Source organism: Eurosta solidaginis, chromosome 4, assembly GCF_040869045.1.
Source record: "Eurosta solidaginis isolate ZX-2024a chromosome 4, ASM4086904v1, whole genome shotgun sequence".
Taxonomy (NCBI): domain Eukaryota; kingdom Metazoa; phylum Arthropoda; class Insecta; order Diptera; family Tephritidae; genus Eurosta; species Eurosta solidaginis.
This window is the reverse complement of record NC_090322.1, coordinates 73254361-73282015: the sequence shown is the minus strand read 5'-3', so window position 1 is coordinate 73282015 and position 27655 is coordinate 73254361. Positions and strand designations below refer to the sequence as shown.

The following is a 27655-nucleotide window of genomic DNA, read 5'->3' as shown; positions in this document are numbered from 1 at the left end:
TTCCGAAAGTTTTTTGGACCTTAAACGAAGCTTTGTTTTGAACACCTTCGAACTTTTAACGAAAATAATTAAAGGGAGATAATAACATAAAACATTTAGTATTAATTTTCGATGCTATGTTCGTGCTCACTGCTGTACCCAATTCAAACCTTTTTTTTTCTATTGAATTTAATGAACTCATGTTAGATTCTTCAAATAACATCATTTAAAATATACATAAATGTATGTACATGCAAAATCGTAGAAAGGGAAGTACATAAAATTATATGAACTGCAATTAATTTTTTTTCGCATAAAATTTATTCTTCATACACTACGTACGTATATGACGTCTAGGGCGTGCTCATTTAAATATACTTAGATTATAAGGAAGCGCACTTTTGAAAGGCGAAAACTATGGCGTTGACGGCCAATAGGCATTGAACTTTTGCACCATCTATTTATGATTATCGAAACGTCAATATTTACGGCAACCCCAAATCGGAAAATAAAATTTAAGATCATTATTAAATTTAAAATTAAATGAAATAATTAAACGCAATGAAAACATACAAGTAACTTTTTTTTTTGCCCAGATGCAGGTAAAATGCATTGAACATTCTGAAGAATACTGTAGGAGTTTGACAACAATTGCAATTGTTTGAGAGCATAGCACATTTATAGCTAAATCCGCGAAAACAGAGAGCGTTTCTCATTAACAGCTTATAATTCTTCCTTAAGGTTTCCCTCTTACAAAAATTTTATATGTATAAACACAAGAATTGCTTCCATGAGCTGTAGGGTTATATTAATTAAGCAAAACAAACAAAAATTGTATTATTGATTTTCTGTAAAAAAAAATTTATTGTAATTAATAAAGCTTATAAATGGGAATGCTGACGTCCTCATTGATTTAGAAGGAACGTACGGAATACAGGTAAGGGGCCACCGAAAATTAGATGCGTCGGTGGCCATGGTTTTGAGGGTGGGATATGCACCGGGCGTCGCAACAACACCCGCGGCGCCCCACGTTATATTCGGCCCATTTCTTTTTGGTTGTTTTTCTTTTAAATTTTCAGCAGTTTTTTTCTTTTCGATTTTCAGTGTTAGTAACCGGCCATGTCCGGTTCGGTCAATTTTTTTTGCGTTTAGTTTTTTTTTGAAGTTTAAATTTTTGAATGTTGTAACGGTCTGTCCGTGACATCCGGTTCGGCCGGATGTTGTTTTATTTTGAATTATAAGCGGTTTGAGTCGGCTCTGCGCTGTTTTTGTCAGTTTTGACGGTTATTTTAAGGCATGATAGGAACTTTTTCCTGTTATGGCGCAGGAACAGTAAGGTTGGCAAGGACCCCGCCCAGCCGACATGACTAGCCACTGTGCACCACCAGATCATGCCGACTGCCTTCCGTACTGCTTAGAAAATACGTAACCATAACAGATGGCGCCCATCGTGGTTCCTGAGGCGCCGGGTGCGAGGGTAACTCCTGGTCAAACTGTGAAGTTGGCCATCCCACCAGTCCGGAGTGCGCAGCCGCAGGAGCAGCCATCTGCGTTGCGGTGGGATGGTTAGACGGATCAGGGTGTCCGGAGTGATCATCGTCTCCGTAGCTGAGGGATCCACGGGACTTCACGTCAAGTTATCCGGATTTTTATATTCACCCGACGAGGCAGTGCTGAACGCACTTAGTTTTTTTTGTAATTGGGGTTTTCGTTACCGGAAGTTGTCCGTTAGTCGGCTTGGTATAAAGGTGTCCGCTAATTGGGATTTTTATATTTTCTTTTGTAATGTTTAAAATTGTTTTCTTTTGCTTGCCGAATTTTGTGCTGTCTGGCGTGAGTGTGTGAGCTAATGGTAGGACCCCAGCTCAGCCCACGTCTCAGGTGGTAACTCAGAATGCCACCTGGATTGTGACGAGTTGAGCTGGGATTCAAAGTGGCACTCCTTCCTGTCCCATCAGACTGGGGGAGCGGCTCCGAAACCGCTCCACCCATTGCGGCGGAGGCAGGAGGGGTGTCCAGTGAGAGTGAACGGGAGGCCTCAACACCCTCAACCAGTCCCAGGGGCGAGCCCTTGGAGACTGCCTCTGCGTTGCGGCTGGGCGTATTGAGACCAACCCGTGTGTGTCTGGAAGTGACTCTAGTGGCCCCAACCAGTCTCGGAGGGGGGCCTTAAGACCCCCTCGCATTGCGGTTGGGTGCACTAGGGACAAGTATGAATGGATTTGGGTTTTTTTTCCTGTAGCCTTACTGCCTCTGTGGATGGGATGTCAGCATTCCCATTGTTCATATAAAATTTGCAAATAACTAATCACTTTTTTCCAGGTTTAAACGTTTTTCGATACGCGTAAAATTTTTTTCCCTTACATATATTTATACGTTTTTTTTTTCTCAACCCATCATTTAGGATATAGGGTGAACCTAACTGCTTAGCGTTTTGTCTAAGCAGAAGTCTTTGTAATACCAAACTACGACCTAACAAATTACATTTTTTTTTAATCATCATGTCGCATGACCAGTCAATTGGTCACCCGGGCCGGAATACTCCGTTCCGGAGTGCGGGGAACTTTAGAGGGCACCAGAACCGGGGCGGAAATGATAGGGGGGCTTTTTCGAAAACGAATCATCCCCTGATGATGCATACCCCTGTAGGGGGGCAATACGGAAATCCCGCGGGGATCCATACAGGCTCAGCCCTGAACGACCACCGCGAAAAATTGGATGGCCCTGGAGGTACCAGTAATTTGAACGCGCCCCTACTAAACGCGCATGATATCTCGGGGCTAATGACCAATGTGTCGACCAGAACATGGAATGGGAAATATTAGAGAAGCTGCAAGTGACCGGACGAATACCCCAGGGATATATAACGAAGCTCCTCGTGGGGACTCGTGGGTGAAAGTGTTACACCAGCTGTTCAGGACCTCGCAGGAAGAAATGCGGAGGGAGATGGGGTCAATCCGAAACAACATGGACCAGCTCAACGCCGCTCTCGAGTCTGCGCAGCAGTCCATAAATTTGAACAGAAACGCGAATAGAATGGAACGTAACCCACTTCCAGCAGTAGTACCACCAATGAACCCTGCTCCGAGCAGCATAGTAGTGAGACCGCAGGAGTGGAAAATATCGTTCGACGGGACTGGAAGCGTGGCAGATTTTCTTTTTAAGGTAAACACCCTGTTTGAGCGCACACAATGCACGGACGAACAAATAACGGCTAGTTTCTACCTATTCCTTTCTGGGCGGGCCGAAGAGTGGTACTGGCTATTCACGAAACAAAACACAAATGCGACATATGCCTTTTTGTGCTATTCCTTAAAAAGAGAGTTCGGTACTCTAAAAACTGACCACGAGATCATGATGGAGATCTCCATACGGAAGCAGAAACTGAGTGAGTGCTATGACGTGTTCCACACGGATATAATCTCCTTAAACGCGCGCTTAAGAGAACCTATGTCAGAGGTTTTGCTGACTGACATCATAAAAAGGAACGCCAACAATAGCCTTAAGCTTATGCTTTTCAACGCGGATGTAACCTTTCATGATCTACGCGATGTAGCACACAGAGGAGAACAAGTTCTGAAGGAAAGCAAGCTGTTGAGAGCCACTTACCCAGGACGGCATGTGAACGAAGCCCGTGTGACAACCCCGGACATGAGGATGGAAGGCGAGGATTGCGAAGTGGATCCACAGATAGAGGCGCTGGAATATCGACGCAGCAGGAGACCGGACTATTCAGGAATCCAATGCTGGAATTGCCAGGCAATGGGTCACTCTTATATATACTGTGAGGAACCCATTAGGAATTCTTTTTGTTTTAAATGTGGCCATAGGGGAGTATTAACTCAAAGATGCCCTAGGGACCATCGCAGGCAGGGAAACCATTACCCGAGCGAGAAGGCGGGGGAACCTCGTTCGACATAATAGCTCCCACACCAGCCAGTGCTCGAGGCGTCGTCCCGTGCACTGAACCAGAGGGGAGATCCCTCGCAGGTGCCGAGTTGCATGGAGGTTGTGAGCTTCCGAGGTGCAGTAGTACCCTGGCGAAAGAATGCTCACATGTAATAATAACCTTCCCAGACAGCACGGACAATTCCAATAGTTCTGAGTCCGATAGTAAAACGTCCTCATTCGCGATGGGCGAACCGACCAGAATTCTGCGATGCCAGCATAGGGATGTCGCTTGCCAGACGCATTTTTCTCCAAGTCTAGAAGAAAGGGAACATAGGTACGAACAAATAAGAAATGGCATTTTTGAACAATACCCGGTATCAGAAAATATTTTGAAGTGCAGGAAAACATACCACAGAAGAGTACAGGAGCGTAGACTGCTGCAAGCCACCATGTTAACGCTTACAGAGGATGAAAGGCCTCTCGTAAAGGCTAAAATAAAAGATAGTTTCATTGTAGGGTTGTTGGACTCGGGAGCCAACGTCTCCATTTTGGGAAAAAATGGAGTAGAATTCCTAAGGGATAACAGCCTCGATTATCAGCCCTCGCATGAATTCGTATATACCGCGGGTGGCAACAAGCAAAAAATCTTAGGCTCAGTGTCTCTACCGGTTACTTTCAAGAATATCACAAAGATTATTCGTTTTTACCAAGAAGCTTACTTCGGGGTAGATTTTTGGAAAGCATTTGCGTTAGCTCCCGAAATAGTCCCAAGCGTAGAGTGCATAGAGTTTAGACTTTAAAAGGAAGAAGAACTTAACCACCATGAATTGTCACCAGCCCGGAAAATAGAATTGGAAAAGGTCATAGAGACGTTTCCTTCGTACGAAAAGTTAGGCCTGGCGCAAACTAAATTAGTGGAGCATCACATTGACACCGGTAATGCCGTTCCTATAAAAAGCAAACATTTCCCTCTTTCGCCACCGAGGCAAGCCAAAGCTTTTAGCGGATTAGACAGGTTACTCGAATTGGGAGTTATAGAAGAATCAAACTCTCCGTAGTGTAGTCCTGTGGTACTAGTTCGGAAACCAGGTAAAGTTAGGCTGTGCATAGATTCTAGGAAGGTCAACGCGGTGACTAAGAAGGACTCATACCCCCTGCCTCATATCAACGGCTTATTGAGCAGACTGAAAGATACGCATTTTATTAGTGGCATTGATCTGAAGGACGCGTTCTTCCAGATCAAATTGACAGAGTCCTCCAAGGAAAAAACAGCATTCGCAGTTCCGGGGAGGCCCCTGTACCACTTCTAGGTAATGCCATTTGGTCTGTGCAATGGACCGTAAACTATGAGTAGACTGATGGACAAGGCAATCCCTTCGCATCTGCGGGAGAATGTCTTCGTCTACCTGGACGACCTGATGGTATGTAGTACAAATTTTGAAGACCACCTGAAATTGCTGGCGGTAGTGGCAAAATGTTTGACAGACGCAGGTCTGACAATAAACGTAAACAAAAGCAAATTTTGTCAGAAGGAAATTCGTTACTTAGGGTACTTGATAGGCAGCGGGTATTTGAAGGTGGATCCAGGAAAAATAGAAGCGATGCAAAACTTTCCGATCCGTAAATCCCCTCGACAGGTGCGTAGATTTGTGGGCATGGCGAATTGGTACAGGGCATTTATTACCAATTTTGCTGACTTGGCAGCTCCCTTGACCGACTGTCTCCGTAAGTCATCAGGCCCGTTCAAGCTTACCTCTGAAGCTATAGAGGCCTTCGAAAAACTTAAATTAGCCTTGAGTTCCGCTCCTGTCTTGGCCCAACCAAATTTTTCCACAGAATTCGTAATCCAATGCGATGCGTCCAAAATAGTTGTTCCAGATCGATGACGAGGGCGCTGAGCATCTCATCGAGTTCGTGTCGAGAAAGCTACAATAAAATAAAATAAAGCCAATTGCGATGAATTAAATTAAATACAGCAAAAATCGAAACAAACTACAATCAAACCAAAATATAATGAGATAATAAAAGTCGCAAATAAAAAGGAATAAAATAAAATCAAATAAGTACGGAGGTCATTTTTTTATCTGTTCGGGATTTTTCGGACACTTCCTATACTGCAAGAAAAGAGCTGGCTTCCCTATCCCGACTGATGCCCGCCAAGGGGAGCGTGCCTTCCGTAAGGTCATTGAATCCGCCTCGGCACATTTCATTCCCGCCGGGAGAATTCCCGAAATCCGGCCCACTTCCCGGCGGAGGCCGCGAGCTTAGCGAGGGAACGCGACCTTATAAGACAGCTTGATCCAGGCGACCCCCAAATAAGGGATATAAACCAACGCATCAGATTGCTTGTGGACGAACACAAGCGGGCGAAATGGGAAGAGCACCTAAGAGGTTGTAACCTCTCTACCGGTGTAGGTAAACTTTGGTCCACCGTAAAGTCCCTATCGAATCCGACTAAGCACAAAGACAAAGTTTCCATCGCCTTTGGCGATAAGGTGATGTCGGATGCGAAAAAATGCGCGAGCGCTTTCTGCCGACAATATATAATGCATCCTACGGTCGACAAAGATAGACGGAGAGCCAATAGACACGCACATAAACACAAACTCAGCGCGTCACCAATTACCATCACCGCTAGAGAGGTTGAGGACGCCATTGGTAGCGCTAAACCATCCAAAGCAGTGGGCCCAGACGGCATAGCCATGCCGATGCTTAAAAACCTAGGGAAAGAGGGTTTCAAATATTTAGCGCATGTCTTCAACCTGTCTCTTTCCACCTTTGTCATACCCGAGAAATGGAAAATGGCCAAGGTGGTCCCGCTACTAAAGCCTGGGAAACCAGCTAACGTAGGTGAGTCATATCGTCCGATATCTCTCCTATCGCCAGTGGCAAAGACGCTTGAAGCCATTTTGCTCCCTTATTTCCAAGCACATTTGCAGCTAGCCCCTCATCAGCATGGCTTCAGAAAACTCCATAGCACTACCTCCGCGCTAAATGTCATTAGCACCCAGATAAATTGCGGTTTGAATCAATATCCCCACCATAGAACAGTACTCGTAGCGTTAGACCTATCAAAAGCTTTTGATACGGTCAACCATGGCTCGTTACTGCAAGACCTGGAAGGGTCTACCCTTCCCCCATGTCTTAAAAGGTGGACCGCAAGTTATCTGGGTGGTCGGCAGGCATCGGTGCAATTCAGAAACGAAACATCAAAACAAAGGAGAATTAAACAAGGGGTGCCACAGGGTGGTGTCCTATCCCCGCTTTTGTTTAATTTCTACATATCTAAGCTACCTTCACCACCGGAAGGAGTCACAATCGTTTCCTACGTCGATGACTGCACAATAATGGCCACAGGCCCAGGCCCAAAGATCGATGAGCTATGCAATAAAATAAACGGCTATCTCCCTGATCTCTCCAGTTTTTTCGCCTCGCGAAACCTGGCATTGTCACCGACTAAATCTTCCGCGACCTTATTTACAACATGGACGCCCCAAATGTCGACCATATTGAACATCCACGTCGATGGCACTACGCTACCGACTGTCCTACACCCCAAAATCTTGGGTGTGACGTTTGATCAGGATCTACATTTTGGTGCGCACGCAACCGCAATTGTTCCAAGAATTCAGAGCCGTAATAAAATCCTCAAATCCCTTGCTGGCAGTACCTGGGGAAAAGATAAAGAAACGCTCTTGACCACATACAAAGCAATTAGCCAGCCGATTACGTGCTACGCGTCACCCATATGGTCGCCAAGCCTAAAAACCACCCACTGGAAGAAACTACAGGCCTGCCAAAATACCGCTCTCAGAATCGCCACGGGCTGTCTTCTTATGTCCCCAGAACACCATCTGCATAATGAGGCGAGAATACTCCCCATCAGGGAGAGAAATGAGATGCTGACCAAACAGTTTCTGTTGAATACCCAGAAACCTGGGCATCCCAACAGACATCTGATTGACGAACCAGCACCGCCTAGGGGCCTAAGGAGTCATCTCCGTAAGCTTTTTGAGGAAATACGGCACCTGAGAACCCAGCCGTATGAAGCGGAAAAACACAAGCAGGTCCTTGGTGAACTCCATAGACAGGCGTCGGACCTTTATGTCGGGAATTGCCCGGTGAATCCAGTACTTGAAGAAAAATATCCAGAACTCGCAGAAGAGGAACGCATACTCCCCAGGGAAACGCGTGTCACTCTTGCTCAACTTCGTTCTGGATACTGTAACAGGTTAAACTCTTACCTATCCAGAATCAACCCCGACATACAAAATGTATGCCCTGCTTGCAATGTGTCCCCACATGACACCAACCATCTCTTTAATTGTAATGTGGAACCAACGCCTCTAACACCCCTTTCCTTATGGTCCACCCCTGTTGAAACGGCAAGTTTCCTTGGACTCCCGTTAGAGGATATTGATGACAATTTGTGATCGGTCGCGGCTATTAGGTGGGGCGAGCATTGCTACAACAACAACAACAACAGCTGTCAAAATAGTCATACATATATACATTGGAACGCAGTAGTGATGGAACGATATTTCGCTATTGGTGATTGCAGCGCCGCTATTGACAAATCGCTAATAGCTATAGCTATTGCAATCCAAATATATCAGTGATTGGAGATTTTCCTTAATTCGATTCTTTTGAATGACAATCACCTCTGGCAGAATATCGCCAATAGCGATTGGCGATTTTCCTTCAGCATGGAATTCTAATACTAATAGTGATAGCGGCGATGCAATCATCGATAGTGAAATATGGTCCATCACTACTCACTCATCTGTGTGCTTTACTTTCCGTCTGAGTAAACAAGTTTATTGGATACAAAAAGGAATAATTTTCTCGAAAATTGGAAAAAATATACTTTTACAAATGTTTGCCCGCTATTATCGAAAAATCGGGATAGTTGTCTTAAGAACTACACAACGAAAAAAATTTCTCGTCAACAGATAGTGGTAAATAAGGGCTGCTTTTTGTGCAGAGAAATTGTAGAAACGGCGAACGGAACAATGCAAACTTGTGCAACAACAATTTCGACGACGAAGTGATGTGCAATAATTGCAAAAAATGGTTTTGCAATGGCCGAGGAAACACATCTGGACTTCAAATTGTTAATCATTCGGTGAGGGCTAAACATAGGGAAGTCACCCTACATTCTGAAGGTCCACTTAGAGAAACAGTACTAAAATGTTACTGGTGTGGCGTATGTAATGTATATGTATTAGGATTCATTCCAGCACAGGCTGATTCTGTTGTAGTGTTGTTATGCCGGTAAGCTGAAAATGGAGTAAATATTTAAAAGTGTATATATTTAAACGAATAAATTTAAATTTTAGTCAACCATGTGCAGCGCAAAACTCTTTGAAAGATATAAATTGGCATCAAGAACAATGGAAGCCACTTATAACTGATCGTTCGTTTTTGCCGTGGTTGGTTAAGGTGCCTACCGAGCAAGAGCAGTCGCGTGCACGACAAATATCAGCAGCACAAATAAACAAATTGGAGGAATTATGGAATGAAAATATTGATGCAACATTTCAGGATTTAGAAAAGCCTGGTATAGATACTGAAACATCACAAATGCTATTGCTTTATGAAGATGGTTATCAATACGAGAAAGTTTTTGGTCCACTTGTGCGCCTAGAAACAGAATACGATAAAAATTTAAAAGAATCGCAAATACAGGAGGGTATAGAAATAAGATGGGGCGTTGGCTTAAACAAAAAAACAATAGCATATTTTACACTTGTTAAAACTGATTCGGACATGAAACTAAGGCAAGGTGCACACGAGGATACGCGTCCTAGAAGCGTACAAGATATTTCATATAGCTACAATTTCTCTACGCCTCAAGATCTGCACACGAATATATTTTCAAGCGTCGCTACAAAAAGCAAACAATTATTGAAAAAAATAAAAATTAAAAATTTAATTTCTTCAGCTATGTCCGTCCCCTAAACCAAAGGAAAATAGGTTTTAAACCTTGTTTGCATCCCCGTGCCTTTGTAAATTATGAAAGGCAATTTTAAACTACCGCGGACTAGAGAAAAGGGTGATTTCTAGTTTCCAACACTTTTTAGCCTTTTAAACGCTTCTAACCAAGCTGTTGTGGAGTTTAATATTCTTTTTCGCTTTGGTAATATACCTTTCACGCACTTTTATTAAATAAAGTAAAATTTTTTAACTAATTACACACGGTGCACCTACTAATTTTTATCGAAATTTCTCAAATATGGTATAAAAAGACGCGTCTAGACCTCCGTTTTAAGAATCCGAAAGCGAAAATCAAAAACTTTATTTCAGTCAAAATTTATTTAAAAAACCGCAAAATGACCCCGGGAGGGTCCGAAATATGGGGCCCGATCCACAATTTTTTGCATAGAACACCTTTATGGGTTAGCGGCCTTTGGCCGCGCTTATAAAAAATTACCCTGGGTGGATCCGACACCGGTTTGGGGATCAAAAAAAAAAAAAAAAAAAAAAATGCGCGCAGAACACCTTTCTGCATTAGTGTATGTGTGTACATCAAATGTGGCAAAATAACAAAAACCACATGGAAATTTGAACCGCTAAAAGCTAAAGAATATTTTTATAATAGTTTGAAGAATTTGCTATATTCTTCCTCCGCATTTTTCATTAAAAATTTATTCACTTTAAAATACAAATATTATGCAGCCAAATACAACTTTCAGAATAAATTCTTTTTTTCCAACATTGGCTTTTTCGGCAATGGTTCCGAAAGTTTTTTTGGACCTTTAACGAAGCTTTGTTTTGAACACCTTCGAACTTTTAACGAAAATAAGTAAAGGGAGATAATAACATAAAACATTTAGTATTAATTTTCGATGCTATGTTCGTACTCACTGCTGTACCCAATTCAAACCTTTTTTTTTCTATTCAATTTAATGAACTCATGTTAGATTCTTGAAATAACATCATTTAAAATATACATAAATGTATGTACATGCAAAATCGTAGAAAGGGAAGTACATAAAATTATATGAACTGCAATTAATTTTTTTTTCGCATAAAATTTATTCTTCATACACTACGTACGTATATGACGTCTAGGGCGTGCTCATTTAAATATACTTAGATTATAAGGAAGCGCACTTTTGAAAGGCGAAAACTATGGCGTTGACGGCCAATAGGCATTGAACTTTTGCACCATCTATTTATGATTATTGAAACGTCAATATTTACGGCAACCCCAAATCGGAAAATAAAATTTAAGATCATTATTAAATTTAAAATTAAATGAGATAATTAAACGCATTGAAAACATACAAGTAACTTTTTTTTTTGCCCAGATGTAGGTAAAATGCATTGAACATTCTCAAGAATACTGTAGGAGTTTGAAAACAATTGCAATTGTTTGAGAGCATAGTACATTTATAGCTAAATCCGCGAAAACAGAGAGCGGTTCTCATTAAAAGCTTATAATTCTTCCTTAACGTTTCCCTCTTACACAAATTATATATGTATAAACATAAGAATTGCTTCCATGAGCTGTAGGGTTATATTAATTAAGCAAAACAGACAAAAATTGTGTTATTGATTTTCTGTAAAAAAAAAAAATCTTATTGTAATTAATAAAGTTTATAAATGGGAATGCTGACGTCCTCATTGATTTAGAAGGAACGTACGGAATACTGGTAAGGGGCCACCGAAAATTAGATGCGTCGGTGTCCATGGTTTTGAGGTTGGGATATGCACCGGGCGTCGCAACAACACCCGCGGCGCCCCACGTTATATTCGGCCCATTTCTTTTTGGTTGTTTTTCTTTTAAATTTTCGGCAGTTTTTTTCTTTTCGATTTTCAGTGTTAGTAACCGGCCATGTCCGGTTCGGTCAACTTTTTTTTTGAAGTTTAAATTTTTGAATGTTGTAACGGTCTGTCCGTGACATCCGGTTCGGCCGGATGCTGTTTTATTTTGAAATATAAGCGTTTTGAGTCGGCTCTGCGCTGTTTTTGTCAGTTTTGACGGTTATTTTAAGGCATGATAGGAACTTTTTCCTGTTATGGCGCAGGAACAGTAAGGTTGGCAAGGACCCCGCCCAGCCGACATGACTAGCCACTGTGCACCAGCAGATCATGCCGACTGCCTTCCGTACTGCTCCCTTAGAAAATACGTAACCATAACAGATGGCGCCCATCGTGGTTCCTGAGGCGCCGGGTGCGAGGGTCACTCCTGGTCAAACTGTGAAGTTGCCCATCCCACCAGTCCGGAGTGAGCAGCCACAGGAGCAGCCACCTGCGTTGCGGTGGGATGGTTAGACGGATCAGGGTGTCCGGAGTGATCATCGTCTCCGGTAGCTGAGGGATCCACGGGACTTCACGTCAAGTTATCCGGATTTTTATATTCACCCGACGAGGCAGTGCTGAACGCACTTAGTTTTTTTTTGTAATTGGGGTTTTCGTTACCGGGAGTTATCCGTTAGTCGGCTTGGTATAAAGGTGTCCAATAATTGGGATTTTTATATTTTCTTTTGTAATGTTTAAAATTTTTTTCTTTTGCTTGCCGAATTTTGTGCTGTCTGGCGTGAGTGTGTGAGCGAATGGTAGGACCCCAGCTCAGCCCACGTCTCAGGTGGTAACTCAGAATGCCACCTGGATTGTGACGAGTTGAGCTGGGATTCAAAGTGGCACTCCTTCCTGTCCCACCAGACTGGGGGAGCGGCTCCGAAACCGCTCCACCCATTGCGGCGGAGGCAGGAGGGGTGTCCAGTGAGAGTGAACGGGAGGCCTCAACACCCCCAACCAGTCCCAGGGGCGAGCCCTTGGAGACTGCCTCTGCGTTGCGGCTGGGCGTGTTGAGACCAACCCGTGTGTGTCTGGAAGTGACTCTAGTGGCCCCAACCAGTCTCGGAGGGGGGCCTTAAGACCCCCTCGCATTGCGGTTGGGTGCACTAGGGACAAGTATGAATGGATTTGTGTTTTTTTTCCCCTGTAGCCATACTGCCTTCTGTGTATGGGATATAAAATTTGCAAATAACTAATCACCTTTTATCCAGGTTTGAACGTTTTTCGATACGATTATCGAAGAAGCCATTATTGTAGTTTTCTCGCGAATTTTCTTTTATTCCCTCGCGTAAAATTTGTTTCCCTTACATATATTTATACGTTTTTTTGTTCTCAACCCATCATTTAGGATATAGCGTGAACCTAACTGCTTAGCGTTTTGTCTAAGCAGAAGTCTTTGTAATATCAAACTACGACCTAACAAATTACATTTTTTTTAATCATCATGTCGCATGACCAGTCATTTGGGCACCCGGGCCGGAATACTCCGTTCCGGAGTGCGGGGAACTTTAGAGGGCACCAGAACCAGGACGGAAATGATAGGGGGGCTTTTTCGAAAACGAAGCGTCCCCTGGTGATGCATACCCCAGTAGAGGGGCAATACGGAAATCCCGCGGGGACCCATACAGGTTCAGCCCTGAACGACCACCGCGAAAAATTGGATGGACCTGGAGGTACCAGTAATTTGAACGCGCCCCTACTAAACGCGCATGATATCTCGGGGCTACTGACCAATGTGTCGACCAGAAAATGCAATGGGAAATATGAGAGAAGCTGCAAGTGACCGGACGAATACCCCAGGGATATATAACGAAGCTCCTCGTGGGGACTCGTGGGTGAAAGTGTTACACCAGCTGTTCAGGACCTCGCAGGAAGAAATGCGGAGGGAGATGGGGTCAATCCGAAACAACATGGACCAGCGTGGAACGCCGCTCTCGAGTCTGCGCAGCAGTCCATAAATTTGAACAGAAACGCGAATAGAATGGAACGTAACCCACTTCCAGCAGTAGTACCACCAATGAACCCTGCTCCGAGCAGCATAGTAGTGAAACCGCAGGAGTGGAAAATATCGTTTGACGGGACTGGAAGCGTGGCAGGTTTTCTTTTTAAGGTAAACACCCTGTTTGAGCGCACACAATGCACGGACCAACAAATAATGGCTAGTTTCTACCTATTCCTTTCTGGGGCCGAAGAGTGGTACTGGCTGTTCACGAAACAAAACGCAAATGCGACATATGCTTTTTTGTGCTATTCCTTAAAAAGAGAGTTCAGTACTCTAAAAACTGACCACGAGATCATGATGGAGATCTCCATGCGGAAGCAGAAACTGAGTGAGTGCTATGACGTGTTCCACACGGATATAATCTCCTTAAACGCGCGCTTAAGAGAACCTATGTCAGAGGTTTTGCTGATTGACATCATAAAAAGGAACGTCAACAGTAGCCTTAAGCTGACGCTTTTCAACGCGGATGTAAGAACCCTTCATGATCTACGCGATGTAGCACGCAGAGGAGAACAAGTGCTGAAGGAAATCAAGCTGTTGAGAGCCACTTACCCAGGACGGCATGTGAACGAAGCCCGTGTGACAACCCCGGACATGAGGATGGAAGGCGAGGATTGTGAAGTGGATCCACAGATAGAGGCGCTAGAATATCGACGCAGCAGGAGACCGGACTATTCAGGAATCCAATGCTGGAATTTCCAGGCAATGGGCCCCTCTTATATATACTGTGAGGAACTCATTAGGAATTCTTTTTGTTTTAAATGTGGCCATAGGGGAGTATTAACTCCAAGATGCCCTAGGGACCATCGCAGGCAGGGAAACCATTACCCGAGCGAGAAGGCGGGGGAACCTCGTTCGACATAATAGCTCCCACACCAGCCAGTGCTCGAGGCGCCGTCCCGTGCACTGAACCAGAGGGGAGATCCCTCGCAGGTACCGAGTTGCATGGAGGTGGTGAGCTTCCGAGGTGCAGTAGTACCCTGGCGAAAGAATCCTCACATGTAATAATAACCTTCCCAGACAGCACGGACAATTCCAATAGTTCTGAGTCCGATAGTCAAACGTCCTCATTCGCTATGGGCGAACCGACCAGAATTCTGCGACGCCAGCATATGAATGTCGCTTGCCAGACGCATTTTTCTCCAAGTCTAGAAGAAAGGGAACATAGGTACGAACAAATAAGAAATGGCATTTTTGAACAATACCCGGTATCAGAAAATATTTTGGAGTGCAGGAAAACATACCACAGGAGAGTACAGACTGCTGCAAGCCACCATGTTAACGCTTACAGAGGATGAAAGGCCTCTTGTAAAGGCTAAAATAAAAGATAGTTTCATTGTAGGGTTGTTGGACTCGGGAGCCAACGTCTCCATCTTGGAAAAAATGGAGTAGAATTCCTAAGGGATAACGGCCTCGATTATCAGCCCTCGCATGCATTCGTATATACCGCGGGTAGCAACAAGCAAAAAATCTTAGGCTCAGTGTCTCTACCGGTTATTCTCAAGAATATCACAAAGATTATTCATTTTTACCAAGAAGCTTACTTCGGGGTAGATTTTTGGAAAGCAATATTCCCAAGCGTAGAGTGCATAGAGGTTAGACTTGAAAAGGAAGAAGAACTTAACCTCCATGAATTGTCACCAGCCCGGAAAATAGAATTGCAAAAGGTCATAGAGACGTTTCCTTCGTACGAAAAGTTAGGCCTGGCGCAAACTAAATTAGTGGAGCATCACATTGACACCGGTAATGCCGTTCCTATAAAAAAGCAAACATTTCCCCCTTTCGCCACCGAGGCAAGCCAAAGCTTTTAGCGGATTAGACAGGTTACTCGAATTGGGAGTTATAGAAGAATCAAACTCTCCGTAGTGTAGTCCTGTGGTACTGGTTCGGAAACCAGGTAAAGTTAGGCTGTGCATAGATTCTAGGAAGGTCAACGCGGTGACTAGGAAGGACTCATACCCCCTGCCTCATATCAACGGCTTATTTGAAAGATACGCATTTTATTAGTGGCATTGATCTGAAGGACGCGTTCTTCCAGATCAAATTGACAGAGTCCTCCAAGGAAAAAACAGCATTCGCAGTTCCGGGGAGGCCCCTGTATCACTTCAAGGTAATGCCATTTGGTCTGTGCAATGGACCGCAAACTATGAGTAGACTGATGGAAAAGGCAATCCCTTCGCATCTGCGGGAGAATGTCTTCGTCTACCGACGACCTGATGGTATGTAGTACAAATTTTGAAGACCACCTGAAATTGCTGGCGGTAGTGGCAAAATGTTTGACAGACGCAGGTCTGACAATAAACGTAAACAAAAGCAAATTTTGTCAGAAGGAAATTCATTACTTAGGGTACTTGATAGGCAGCGGGTGTTTGAAGGTGGATCCAGGAAAAATAGAAGCGATGCAAAACTTTCCGATCCGTAAATCCCCTCGGCAAGTGCGTAGATTTGTGGGCATGGCGAATTGGTACAGGGCATTTATTACCAATTTTGCTGACTTGGCAGGTCCCTTGACCGACTGTCTCCGTAAGTCATCAGGCCCGTTCAAGCTTACCTCTGAAGCTATAGAGGCCTTCGAAAAACTTAAATTAGCCTTGAGTTCCGCTCCTGTCTTGGCCCAACCAGACTTTTCCACAGAATTCGTAATCCAATGCGACGCGTCCAAAATAGGTGTTGACGGAGTGTGTTGTTCCAATTATACAGTAACCGAGCTGGAATGTCTCGCCGCCATAATCAGCGTGAAGCGTTTCCGACCCTATGTTGAAGGCTTACTGTTTCGGATTATCACGGACCACTCCAGCCTCAAGTGGCTGATGACGCAAAAGAACTTGAGCGGGAGGTTGGCGAGGTGGTCACATCTGCTGCAAAGATACGATTATAAAATGGAACATCGTAAAGGCACCCTGAATGTAGTACCCGATGCGCTTTCGCGGTTTGATGCCGATGAGTTGACTTTCACTACCACACCCGGGGAAATAGACTTAGTCTCTCCCGAATTTAGCAGTAACGAATATTTAGACTTAATTCGGACCGTCACCGAAAACGAGGAATCGCTTCCGGATTTACGAGTGGTGGACGGGGTAATTTTCAAAAGAGTTAAATTTCGCAAGGGGGTGGAAGGGGAAGAAGACTCGCTGTGGCGTTTGTGGTTGCCAAAAGGGCTAACTGAGGAAGCAGTGAGATTAGCACATGGCGCTAACCGGAGTTACCATGGCGGGTGGCAGAAAACCTTATAACGTGTTAGGCAGAAGTACTTCTGGCCGCAGCAGGCTAAGGACGTCAGGGACTACGTCCAGCGTTGTGATACCTGCAAATCGGTAAAACTCACTAATCAACAGTCGAGACCACCTATAGGGAATGCCTTTGCATCCGAGAGGCCATTTCAGCGATTATATTGCGATTTCCTGGGGCCGTATCCGAGATCTATGCGGCGAAATCAATTTCTTTTTATAGTACTAGACCATCTTTCAAAATACGTTTGGCTAAAGCCCATGCAGAGAGCCACCACTGTTAACGTTATAAATTACTTCGCTTCATAAATTTTTCCCGCTGTAGGGGTCTCTGAATTTATTCATAGTGACAATGGTAAACAGTTTATCTCTAAGGAAATGACCCAATTTTTAGTAAATTACGGGGTGACGCACGTGAGGACGGGGTTATATTCTCCTCAAGCGAACGCATCCGAACGCGTTAATAGAGAAATTGTGTCGAAGATTAGAATTTTCCTGAAGGATAAACCAGACCATACCGATTGGGATAAGCATATACCCGAAATTTTATCAGTTTTGAGAAATGATTTTCACACGGCAATTCAGTGCTCTCCCTATTTTGCATTATATGGCCAAAATATGGTCCAACATGCCTCAGCGTACAATATATTAGAGAAACTCGGCAGCCTTCGCGAAGACCAGGTTACCATAGTGAGCAGAACGGACAAGTTGGCTAATATTCGCGAGCAGATCCGTAGAAATTTAGATCAGGCCAAGGATAGGGGAATAAACACCTATAACATGCGCTCTAGACAAGTCAACTACAAGGAAGGTCAGGAAGTTTTCCGGAAAAACTTTGCCTTAAGTAACTTCAAACAGGTCATTAGCGCCAAATTCTTGCCAAAATACCTTAAGTTTCACGTGCTCCGAAAAATAGGCAATGCACTGTATGATCTCGAGGACCTAAACGGGAAATGGATAGGTCGCTTCCATGCTTCGGATATACATCCGAAATAAACCCTCAAGAACAGTTTACCCAATTACCAGTTGATTTTTTTTTAACCTACCAATCGGACTTTTTTTTTGTCTGGGCGTTTTGGCGGTCGGGGACATCTCGCCCAGTATTATCCCCGAGCAATGACCTCATAGGATGTTCACACGCGTACTCACCGAGAACCGTGAACAGCCTGGCAGTCCAAACTTAAGTGGACTAGCCTTTCGGAATTTGTACGAGTTCTCCTTATCAAAATGTCTACACCCATATTTTTTTTTGCCTTTCGGTGGGGGCGATAACCACTAGAACCATACGGAGTTTTGACGAGTTCTCCATAACAAATGTCTAATTGCCGCAAAGCCTTTAAAACTAAGAAACAAAATTAATTCCCTACTTGACTTAACTTTTTTTGAAGGACCTATGTTGCCCGGCTAGCTTCGCGGTAGAACTTTGAGACTCTTATCTTAGGGGTGAGTCGTGCCCCACGTTGCTTGTCGTCGGAGGTTCCTGGCAGTGGCTTCCCACAGACGATTTGGATTCCTGTTCTTCAAAGCGAAGCAGGTTTGTTATGGTCCGCTTGGGATAGTCTCATTTGGAACGCACCTAGTGGCTAGTGATGGCAAATAAAAGGTGCATCGCAATGTTAATCGAAAATGGACAGTAGAGGTCGCCACGTCTGATGAATGATGATCTCTAAAAAGAAACGCGCTGTTTCCGGGAAAAAAAGAAAAAGAGGTTGATTATTCGGTGCGGTGGTGCATATCAGAAATGCTGGTTGGTGGCTTAGAAGAACAAATAAGTGCCTAGAAAGAAAAATCTTAAGTTCGTGAAATTGCTCAAACTATATCAAATAGAAGTACTTTTTATTCAATAAATCAAAACCAAGTCGCCATTGCCATGGTTAAGTGCACCTAAGCTAAAACAAACACAGCTATGAAGACGCAAAGGCTCAAAAAAAAAAGAAACCGAATTACTTTGGGGCTACTCTGATCCAATTTTAAATTATGATATGTTAAACCTTATGCTGTTGTATGTTTAATCAATTTAGTTCAAGATTTATGCGGAGAAAATATGAAAACATACTTACATATGTACATATTTTGTTCGTTGAAATGATTTATTGGCTTCAAATAAACGTCGTAAACACTAAAAGGTATTATCTTCGTCGAAACAAAAATTAAGGTCGAAGAAATCTTACCGATAATACGTAAGAAGGTTACACCGCCACTTCCATCCATGGCAATAAATCACAACCTGAACGTGATTCAGTATTGAAAGACTTCCGTAAGGGAAAATCCAATATTTTAATTGCCACTGAGATTGCCTCTCGTGGTTCAGATGTAGAAGATTTGCAATACGTCATCAATTACGATTATCCAAATTCATCTGAAAACTACGTAGGTACATCGCATTGATAGTACTGGTCGTGTCGACAATTAAGTACTGCATATACCTTCTTCACTCTCGATAAGGGAAAGCAGGTACGAGATTTAACTTCTGTTTTGGGAGAGGCGGCCAAGTGTCTTCACAGGCACTATTGGACTTGGCACGTTCATCGGGTGGAATTGGAAATGGTCGTGGTAACAATAATCGTCGTAGGCAACGGCAAAAGCCGACCACCTCATAAGCTACACCACCAGTAGCCACCATCAATATGTAGCCGCAACCAGTAGCCACCATCAATATTTAACACCACCAACAGCGCCAACACTGCGCGCCAAAGCCGCGTACAACCATCAACTTTGCGCGCCAAGGCCGCACGCCATAACCACCAACAGTACCAACCCAGCGCGCCAATACCGCGCGCCACCACGCGAATTTGTTTGCACATATGTAAGGATAGTACATACATATAAATTTGATGGACAGTGGCGCGTGTGTATTCATTCAGTGCACTACAGCCTAGCTCCACTGGAGCTTAGTTTCAGTTGATTTTAGTATTTAGATGCTATCTTTTTTTTTTGCATTATCCTACGAAGTAGGATAGATGAACGTTTTTTTCCAACATTAGCTTTTTCGGTAATGGTTCCGAAAGTTTTTTTTTGGACCTTTAACGAAGCTTTGTTTTGAACACCTTCGAACTTTTAACGAAAATATATGAAGGGAGATTATAACATAAAACATTTAGTATTAATTTTCGATGCTATGTTCGTGCTCACTGCTGTACCCAATTCAAACCTTTTTTTTCTATTCAATTTAATGAACTCATGTTAGATTCTTGAAATAACACCATTTAAAATATACATAAATGTATGTACATGCAAAATCGTAGAAAGGGAAGTACATAAAATTATATGAACTGCAATTAATTTTTTTTTCGCATAAAATTTATTCTTCATACACTACGTACGTATATGACGCCTAGGGCGTGCTCATTTAAATATCCTTAGATTATAAGGAAGCGCACTTTTGAAAGGCGAAAACTATGGCGTTGACGGCCAATAGGCATTGAACTTTTGCACCATCTATTTATTATTATCGAAACGTCAATATTTACGGCAACCCCAAGTCGGAAAATAAAATTTAAGATCATTATTAAATTTAGAATTAAATGAAATAATTAAACGCATTGAAAACATACAAGTAACTTTTTTTCCCAGATGCAGGTAAAATGCATTGAACATTGAGTTTGACAACAATTGCAATTGTTTGAGAGCATAGTACATTTATAGCTAAATCCGCGAAAACAAAGAGCGGTTCTCATTAAAACTTAGAATTCTTCCTTAACGTTTCCCTCTTACAAAAATTGTATATGTATAAACATAAGAATTGCTTCCATGAGCTGTAGGGTTATATTAATTAAGCAAAACAGACAAAAATTGTATTATTGATTTTCTTTAAAAAAAAAAAAAATTAATTATAATTAATAAAGTTTTTAAATGGGAATGCTGATGTCCTCATTGAATTAGGAGGCACGTTGGGAATACAGGTAAGGGGCCACCGAAAATTAGGTGCGTCGGTGGCCAGGGTTTTGAGGGTGGGATATGCACTGGGCGTCGCAACAACACCCGCGGCGCCCCCACGGCCGAATATGGCCCATTTCTTTTTGGTTGTTTTTCTTTTAAATTTTCAGCAGTTTTTTTCAGTTTCATTGTTAGTAATCGGCCATGTCCGGTTCGGTAAATTTTTTTTGCGTTTAGTTTTTTTTTTTTTTAAGTTTAAAATTTTGAATGTTGTACCGGTCTGTGCGTGACATCCGGTTCGGCCGGATGTTGTTTTATTTTGAATTATAAACGTTTTGAGTCGGCTCTGCGCTATTTTTGTCAGTTTTGACGGTTGTTTTAAGACATGATAGGAACTTTTTCCTGTTATGGCGCAGGAACAGTAAGGTTGGCAAGGACCCCGCCCAGCCGACATGACTAGCCACTGTGCACCACCAGATCATGCCGACTGTCTTCCTTACTGCTCCCTTAGAAAATGCGTAACCATAACAATATACAGATTTATTTCGGATTGATTCATATTACATTTAAAAATAAAAGCATTTCCAATTAGCAAAATTTATAAAACAAAGGTGCATATCTATTCCGCTAGTTTCATCTCATTGAGTGTAATACGAGTCTGAACATATTGTCGTCAGCCAGTTAATAATATATATTTCACATTACATCAGTTGTATATTAAATTAAATTGATGTATAACATTGAATCTACTCCGGTAAACAAACTAAAACGTTCATTTTTTATATCCAAGTATACAAATAAATGCAGATTCGCTTATTAAAAATAAATTAAAGCGATCGCCATAGCTCTAAAAAATAGCCACATCTATATTCACTGAAAGCTCAAAATCGCTGTATCGCCCATCATATCTTCTATATAGAATCGCTAGTTAAAATAAAGCGATCGCTATAGCTATAAAAATAGCCGCGATTCAAAAATAGCCATATCTATTTTCACTGATAGCTCAAAATCGCCATATCGTCCATCACTAGAAAGCAGGCCTTTTTGAAATAAACAGTTACATAGTGGTCTTTGGTTGGCTACCGCGAGTTTCATTACGCATTTTTCACACTTTATAATTCTTATTACCATTGTTATCAAAATTTCATTGTCTTACTTAATTATAACTAAATATCTTAATAAATACTGAATTCGTCGTATAGTTACTATAAATGATCGTTTGGTTGATGAAGGAGTTTACGAAGCTAGTTCATACATACTTAATCTCAAACATTTGGAATCCCTTGCGGGGAGTGAGACGAACGAAATCAATAATTATAAATGCTATTGTCGAGGAACCGCATGTTGAATTGCATGCAGTAGCATAATTACATACATGAATTATTAGATGACGTCACGTATGATTGCTCACTTGCATACGACACTCATTCCCTTTGGATCATCAATTAAGCGAGAGCGGATATCACCCTGTACGTACATCACTACCCTACAAGACAGAGGTGACTAGTTCACCCCAGGGTTGGGTTTTTCGATACAATTGTACTTTTTTGATACAATTTGAAGTACTACGCTGCCATTTTTGGTACAATTTTGCCTACAGCTAATATTCCAATTTTAGTAATGTATTTTGACGCTATGACAACCTTCTTTCGAACAAACGACAACGTTGCTTTCATTTGTGTACTTGCACTAGTAGTTCGATTAGCACTGTCTCTTTTTATCACATACGATTTTTCAAGCAATAATTAGTTTGAGATAATATATACCTACATACAAATGTATGAAACCCACCTGTTTTTCACTGAAATCAAAAAGAATATTTGGATAACACTAATATTTCTAAAATAAGAACAAAAACCATATGGATATTGATAGTATATATTGCGACGCTGAAGTAAATCTATTCATTTGTAAAAATTTATTGGAAAAATTTTAAACTAAACGTCAAAATATTTTACATGGAGTTTTGTAAAAACCTACAGACGAAAATTGACCTTGATAATGAAATTTTGAATTGGGTCACAAAGCTTGCTCTTGAAACTGTTTTATCAGAAGTAACTAGCATTGTTCCACTGGTTGCTAAATTATTTCCTACATGTGAAATTGTAAAATCGAGAAAATTAATTCGGAATATCGAGTCCTGTCAGAACACGAAGAATTCCGTGCTCTTAAAAATCATTCCATTTCTGAGTTTTGGGCAAAGGTGCGATTATTGAAAAATGAACTGAACGAGCCGTTTTTTGCAAATATATACAGAATTTCACAGGGGGTTTTATCAATTTCACATTATTCAGCGAATTTTGGTAATAAAAAGTAAAAAAAAGTAAATGAGTAATAGTGCAATATATGTAAATCCATACACAAAAAAATTCAGTACAATTTGAAAAAAAAAGTACGAGTTTTGAGTGGATTTAGTACAATTCATGAAATGTCATTTCCCAACCCTGGTTCCCCCACACATTCAAAGCTGTTTTCGCTCTCCACTAACACATCGGAGTTTCGTGCTGTCCTCGAAATGACAGTGTCATTTTTAATGACAATTTATTAATTATTCCGGGAAAACATTTTAAAACCAAGAAAAAATATAATTGTGTTAATTAAACTTTTACAAGCTATCGCTTAACCTGGTGTGTACAAAGAAGAAGTGCTTGTGCTACGGGCTTTTAAGTTGTGACATGTGTTAGCTGTTCAGACACTTCTAAAAACCTGGCGCATTAACTAGAGGCAACCAAGTCCTCTTGCCACCAATTGGAATTCGAAGATTCGATATCCAAAACCAAAAAAGGTAACGTTTTACAAGACAGTGCACAGCCTAAACAAAGTGGTATCAAAAGACGCGTGTTGAGCTCCGTCTTTAGAATCTGAAAGCGGAAATTAAAAATTTTGGTAATTGTGCAGTTTAGGGGCCCACCCTAAAATTGGGCCTTTTTTTTTGAGTGAGGTATCAAAAGACGCGAATTCACGTCTAGATCAAGAATTCGAAAGTCTAGTTTCTCTAATTAATATGCAATTAGGTAATAAAAATACAGAAAATACACTCTAATCACTTGATTCGTTGTTGAAGAAAAACACCTGATGGTGAAGAGTGCTGCCAGATGAGCAATAATAGAAATTAAATGAGCAAGAAATTACTCTTGCTTTTCTCAAGTCTTATGTTTATTGTTATGTTAGCCGATCCAACACTGGCTGCGCCATGCACAGTAATTCTGCGTAGAACACCTTCTGCATAGGCGGCCTTCGGCCGCGCTTATAAAAAATAATCCTGGGCTCCGCCAGGCGGTAGCCACGGTTATACCACACACCCGGAATTGGCATGGCGTAACCCAGGGTTATTTTTTATAAGCGCGGCCGAAAGCCGCCTATGCACAAAAGTGTTATACGCAGAATTACTGTGCATGGCGCAGCCGGTGTTGGATCGGCTAACATAATAAAAAACATAAGAGTTATAAGGTAATATCAGCTCGTTCACGAATGCAAAAAAGAGCTTTTTCAAATTTTTGGTAAATAAAGACTAGAAAAGTTAAAGATATATATACATCAGATGAAAGGTATTTTTATAAGTTATTTTTGGATTTTTTAATTTTTGAAATCCATTCACTAGTTTCGGAGATATTTTGATTTGAAAAGTTCATAATTTCGCCTTTTGACATGGAATTACACCCAAACCTTTCATTTGCACCAAAAAAGAGATATACCGTTGGAATCAGCATAAAAATCTCTATAAAGTCCGATTTTTTATTTTATTTTTTGAAAAATGTATGTATTCTGCACTTGTTCCAGCAGTTTTTTGACAAATAGCTCATAGGAAATTTTGTCAAAAAGCTGTAAACGATTTTTTATTTATTTATAATTATTATAAAATTGCAAATTATTCCGTGAATTACAAAACCAATATAATGTTTATTTGAATATATGTTGAGCCTTATTAATCCTAACAGAGAAAAACAAAAGTAATTTCCATCACTTTCATATGTTTTCATTTGGACAGAAATTTTTTGCAATATTCGTGTTGATATTTTATAAGTAAATTAGTGAAATTTAACATAATTTTTTCGTTAATTCGTGCAAGTTAGATTATGTTAATATACTAAATATAAAAAGTAAAGTGATGTGTGCGCTTAAAAGATTGTAAACGTGCGGGAACAAAATGTATCCCACAAACCTGTTTTTCGCCGATAATTTTTAAACGGGTGAAAAAAGTGAACTTCCGCTTTCGGATTCTTGATCTAGACATGAGTATGCGTCTTTTGATACCTCACTCAAAAAAAAGGCCCAATTTTAGGGTGGGCCCCTAAACTGCACTACTACTAAAATTTTGTTGCACAGAACACCTTTCTGCGGCCTTCGCCCAAAATAATATTAAGTTGTATAGAATCGACGGGATGGCCTAGAAGGGAGTGTGTCCTTATCGCTACAACAAAAACAACATTTACTTTCTGCTTTTCATTCATACGTATGTGCCTTTTTAAATAATAAAAAAAATGTTATATTATATGTTATATTATTCTATATATATATATATATATATATATCATCTCTGCTGGGGTGCGATTCTGCTCAGAATATGCCATGAAAAGCTCTCAGTGAAAACTCATCTGCCTTGCAGATGCCGTTCGGAGTCGGCATAAAACATGCAGGTCCCGTCCGGCCAATTTGTAGGGAAAATCAAGAGGAGCACGAAGCAATTTGGAAGAGAAGCTCGGCCCTAGATCTCTTCGGAGGTTATCGCGCCTTACATTTATTTATTTATTTTATGCCAAAACAACAAGAAACCTACAATTAAATGCAGATTCACGTGTCATTTGCCAAGGATTTACCGGTAAACAAGGTACTTTCCACAACCAACATGCTTTGGAATACGCTACCAAACTGGTCGGATGTATTTCCCCAAAAAAGGGTGGAACTACGCATCTTGGTTTGCCAGTATTTGCTTCGGTAATTTATATTGATTTGTATTGATTAAAAATTGCAATAGTAGATAATGTAATGTGAATTAAAATTGAATAGGTAGCCGAGGCAAAAAAGGCAACTGATCCGCATGCAACTGTTATTTATGTGCCGCCACCGGGAGCTGCTGCTGCTATCCTATAAGCATTAGAAGCAGACATTTCCTTGATTTGTTGCATCATCAAAATTGTGCCCTAACATCATATGGTTCGCGTTATGTACGCTCTCTTAAAGCAAAATTAACCGCGTCTAGTCAGGCCCGATTGTCCAGGATCATCGCACCAGAAAGGGTAAATTGCCTACCATATTAAATATATAAACAACATGTATGAATGTGTTAGTGGTAATTTGTCATACTTTTATTGATAATCCACTGAGGAATGCAAATACTACAGAGTTCGAAGTTCATGTAAATACCAATTGATTTCTTTAAATAGCGTTTGGAGAACAAAATACAAATGTATGTATGCATACAACTGCATAGAAAGGGAGGAATTAATTAATTATGATCAGTAAATTTATAGGATTTTTATTATTTTCCCTGCGTCGCCGTTGCCATTATATTGCGTTAAGAGAGGACATCAACACCTTATTACCCACAGCCAGATAAATTTTAGTAAATTTTGCTCTTTTCATTACTGATTCAAAATGTGGAAAGTTATATATCTAGCATTCCATGGAGAATGGTAAATTTTAGCAGACTTTCGCATTGCGGTCATTATTAATATTCAATCCCTAGAAAGTTCAATGTAGTCATATCATTAGCTCCCGAGATGGTCGGGTTAATACCTCAATGGTGCTTGTTACCGGAACGCCGATAGATAGATATGTAATTGAGGATTGTACAGTGACTTGCACATCTCCTTTACAGCACCTCATCCTAGCCGAGTTCTTTGATGAACCCTAGCAGAGTTCTTGGCTTGAGAGATTAAATGTGGGAATGCACTGGCCATGGTGAGCCCATAAACTTAGCCCTACGTTTTGAAATTGCGTCGCATTCTTGGAGGATATGGTCCGCCGTCTGCTGATCGATCACAAAATCGGCATGTTGTTGTTGTTGTAGCAGTGCTTCGCCCCACCTAATAGATGCGACCGATCAAAAATTGTCATCCATATCTTTTAACGGGAGTCCCAGGAAACTTGCTGTTTCAACAGGGGTAGACCATAATGGAAGGGGTGTTAGAGGCGTTGGTTCCACATTACAATTAAAGAGATGGTTCGTGTCGTGTGGGGACACATTGCAAGCGAGGCATACATTTTGAATGTCGGGGTTGATTCTGGATAGGTAAGAGTTTAGCCTGTAACATTGTCCAGAACGAAGTTGAGCTAGAGTGACTCGCGTTTCCCTGTAGAGTATGCGTTCCTCTTTTGCAAGTTTTGGATGCTGTTCTTTGAGTGCAGGATTAACCGGGCAATTCAGGGCATAAAGGTGCGACGCCTGTTTGTGGAGTTCACTGAGGACCTGCTTGTGTTTTTCAGCTTCATACGGCTGTGTTCTCAGGCGCCGTATTTTCTCATAATGTAATGAGGGCGTGAACAACAAGAAGCCACAAAAGATTTATAAAAGTTGCGAGAACGTCGGGTTTTGGGATCAAGCCCAGAGCAACCTGTCCGATGCAACCATCCCTTGCACATGACACACTGACAAGAGTAAGACCGTTCTCAAAAGATTCTTTTCCGGCAAACGCAGCAAAACCATTTCTCAGGACCGGGGTCAGGAGAAGGACTCGGATTGGGTTCAATACCTTCCCGGAGGAGGAGAGTATGGCGCAGACCCGCTGCATGAATGATAATTTGTGGGAGGGACGCAACAAATTAAACACTAGAGTCCGCCTGCTCATTACCCTCTACTCCCCTGTGGCCTGGGACCCAGGGCAACAGTACTACGTTGTGTGCTCCTAATTGATTCAGATTTTCTACGCACTCA

At 41.7% G+C, this 27655-nt stretch overlaps 1 protein-coding gene and 1 long non-coding RNA gene across 2 annotated transcripts in view; both read left to right on the top strand.

Moving 5' to 3' along the window:
• The window catches only part of LOC137249971 (uncharacterized), a 73031-nt gene that overhangs the window by 24008 nt on the left and 21368 nt on the right, over positions 1-27655 (top strand). The gene's annotated exons all lie outside the window — the stretch shown is intronic.
• Positions 8716-10470, top strand: LOC137248012 (regulator of nonsense transcripts 1 homolog). The gene is made up of 2 exons (XM_067778910.1): positions 8716-9144; positions 9210-10470. Exons 1-2 carry the CDS (start codon positions 8921-8923, stop codon positions 9829-9831), a joined length of 846 nt encoding a protein of 281 aa, XP_067635011.1. The 5' UTR covers positions 8716-8920; the 3' UTR covers positions 9832-10470.

What these genes read in the sequence shown, in the direction of transcription:
- LOC137248012 (XM_067778910.1), top strand. Translation starts at nt 8,921, where the DNA reads ATGTGCAATAATTGCAAAAAATGGTTTTGCAATGGCCGAGGAAACACA. An exon ending in GTTGTAGTGTTGTTATGCCG is followed by an intron (nt 9,145 to 9,209) that starts GTAAGCTGAAAA and finishes TTTAAATTTTAG; the next exon opens with TCAACCATGTGCAGCGCAAA.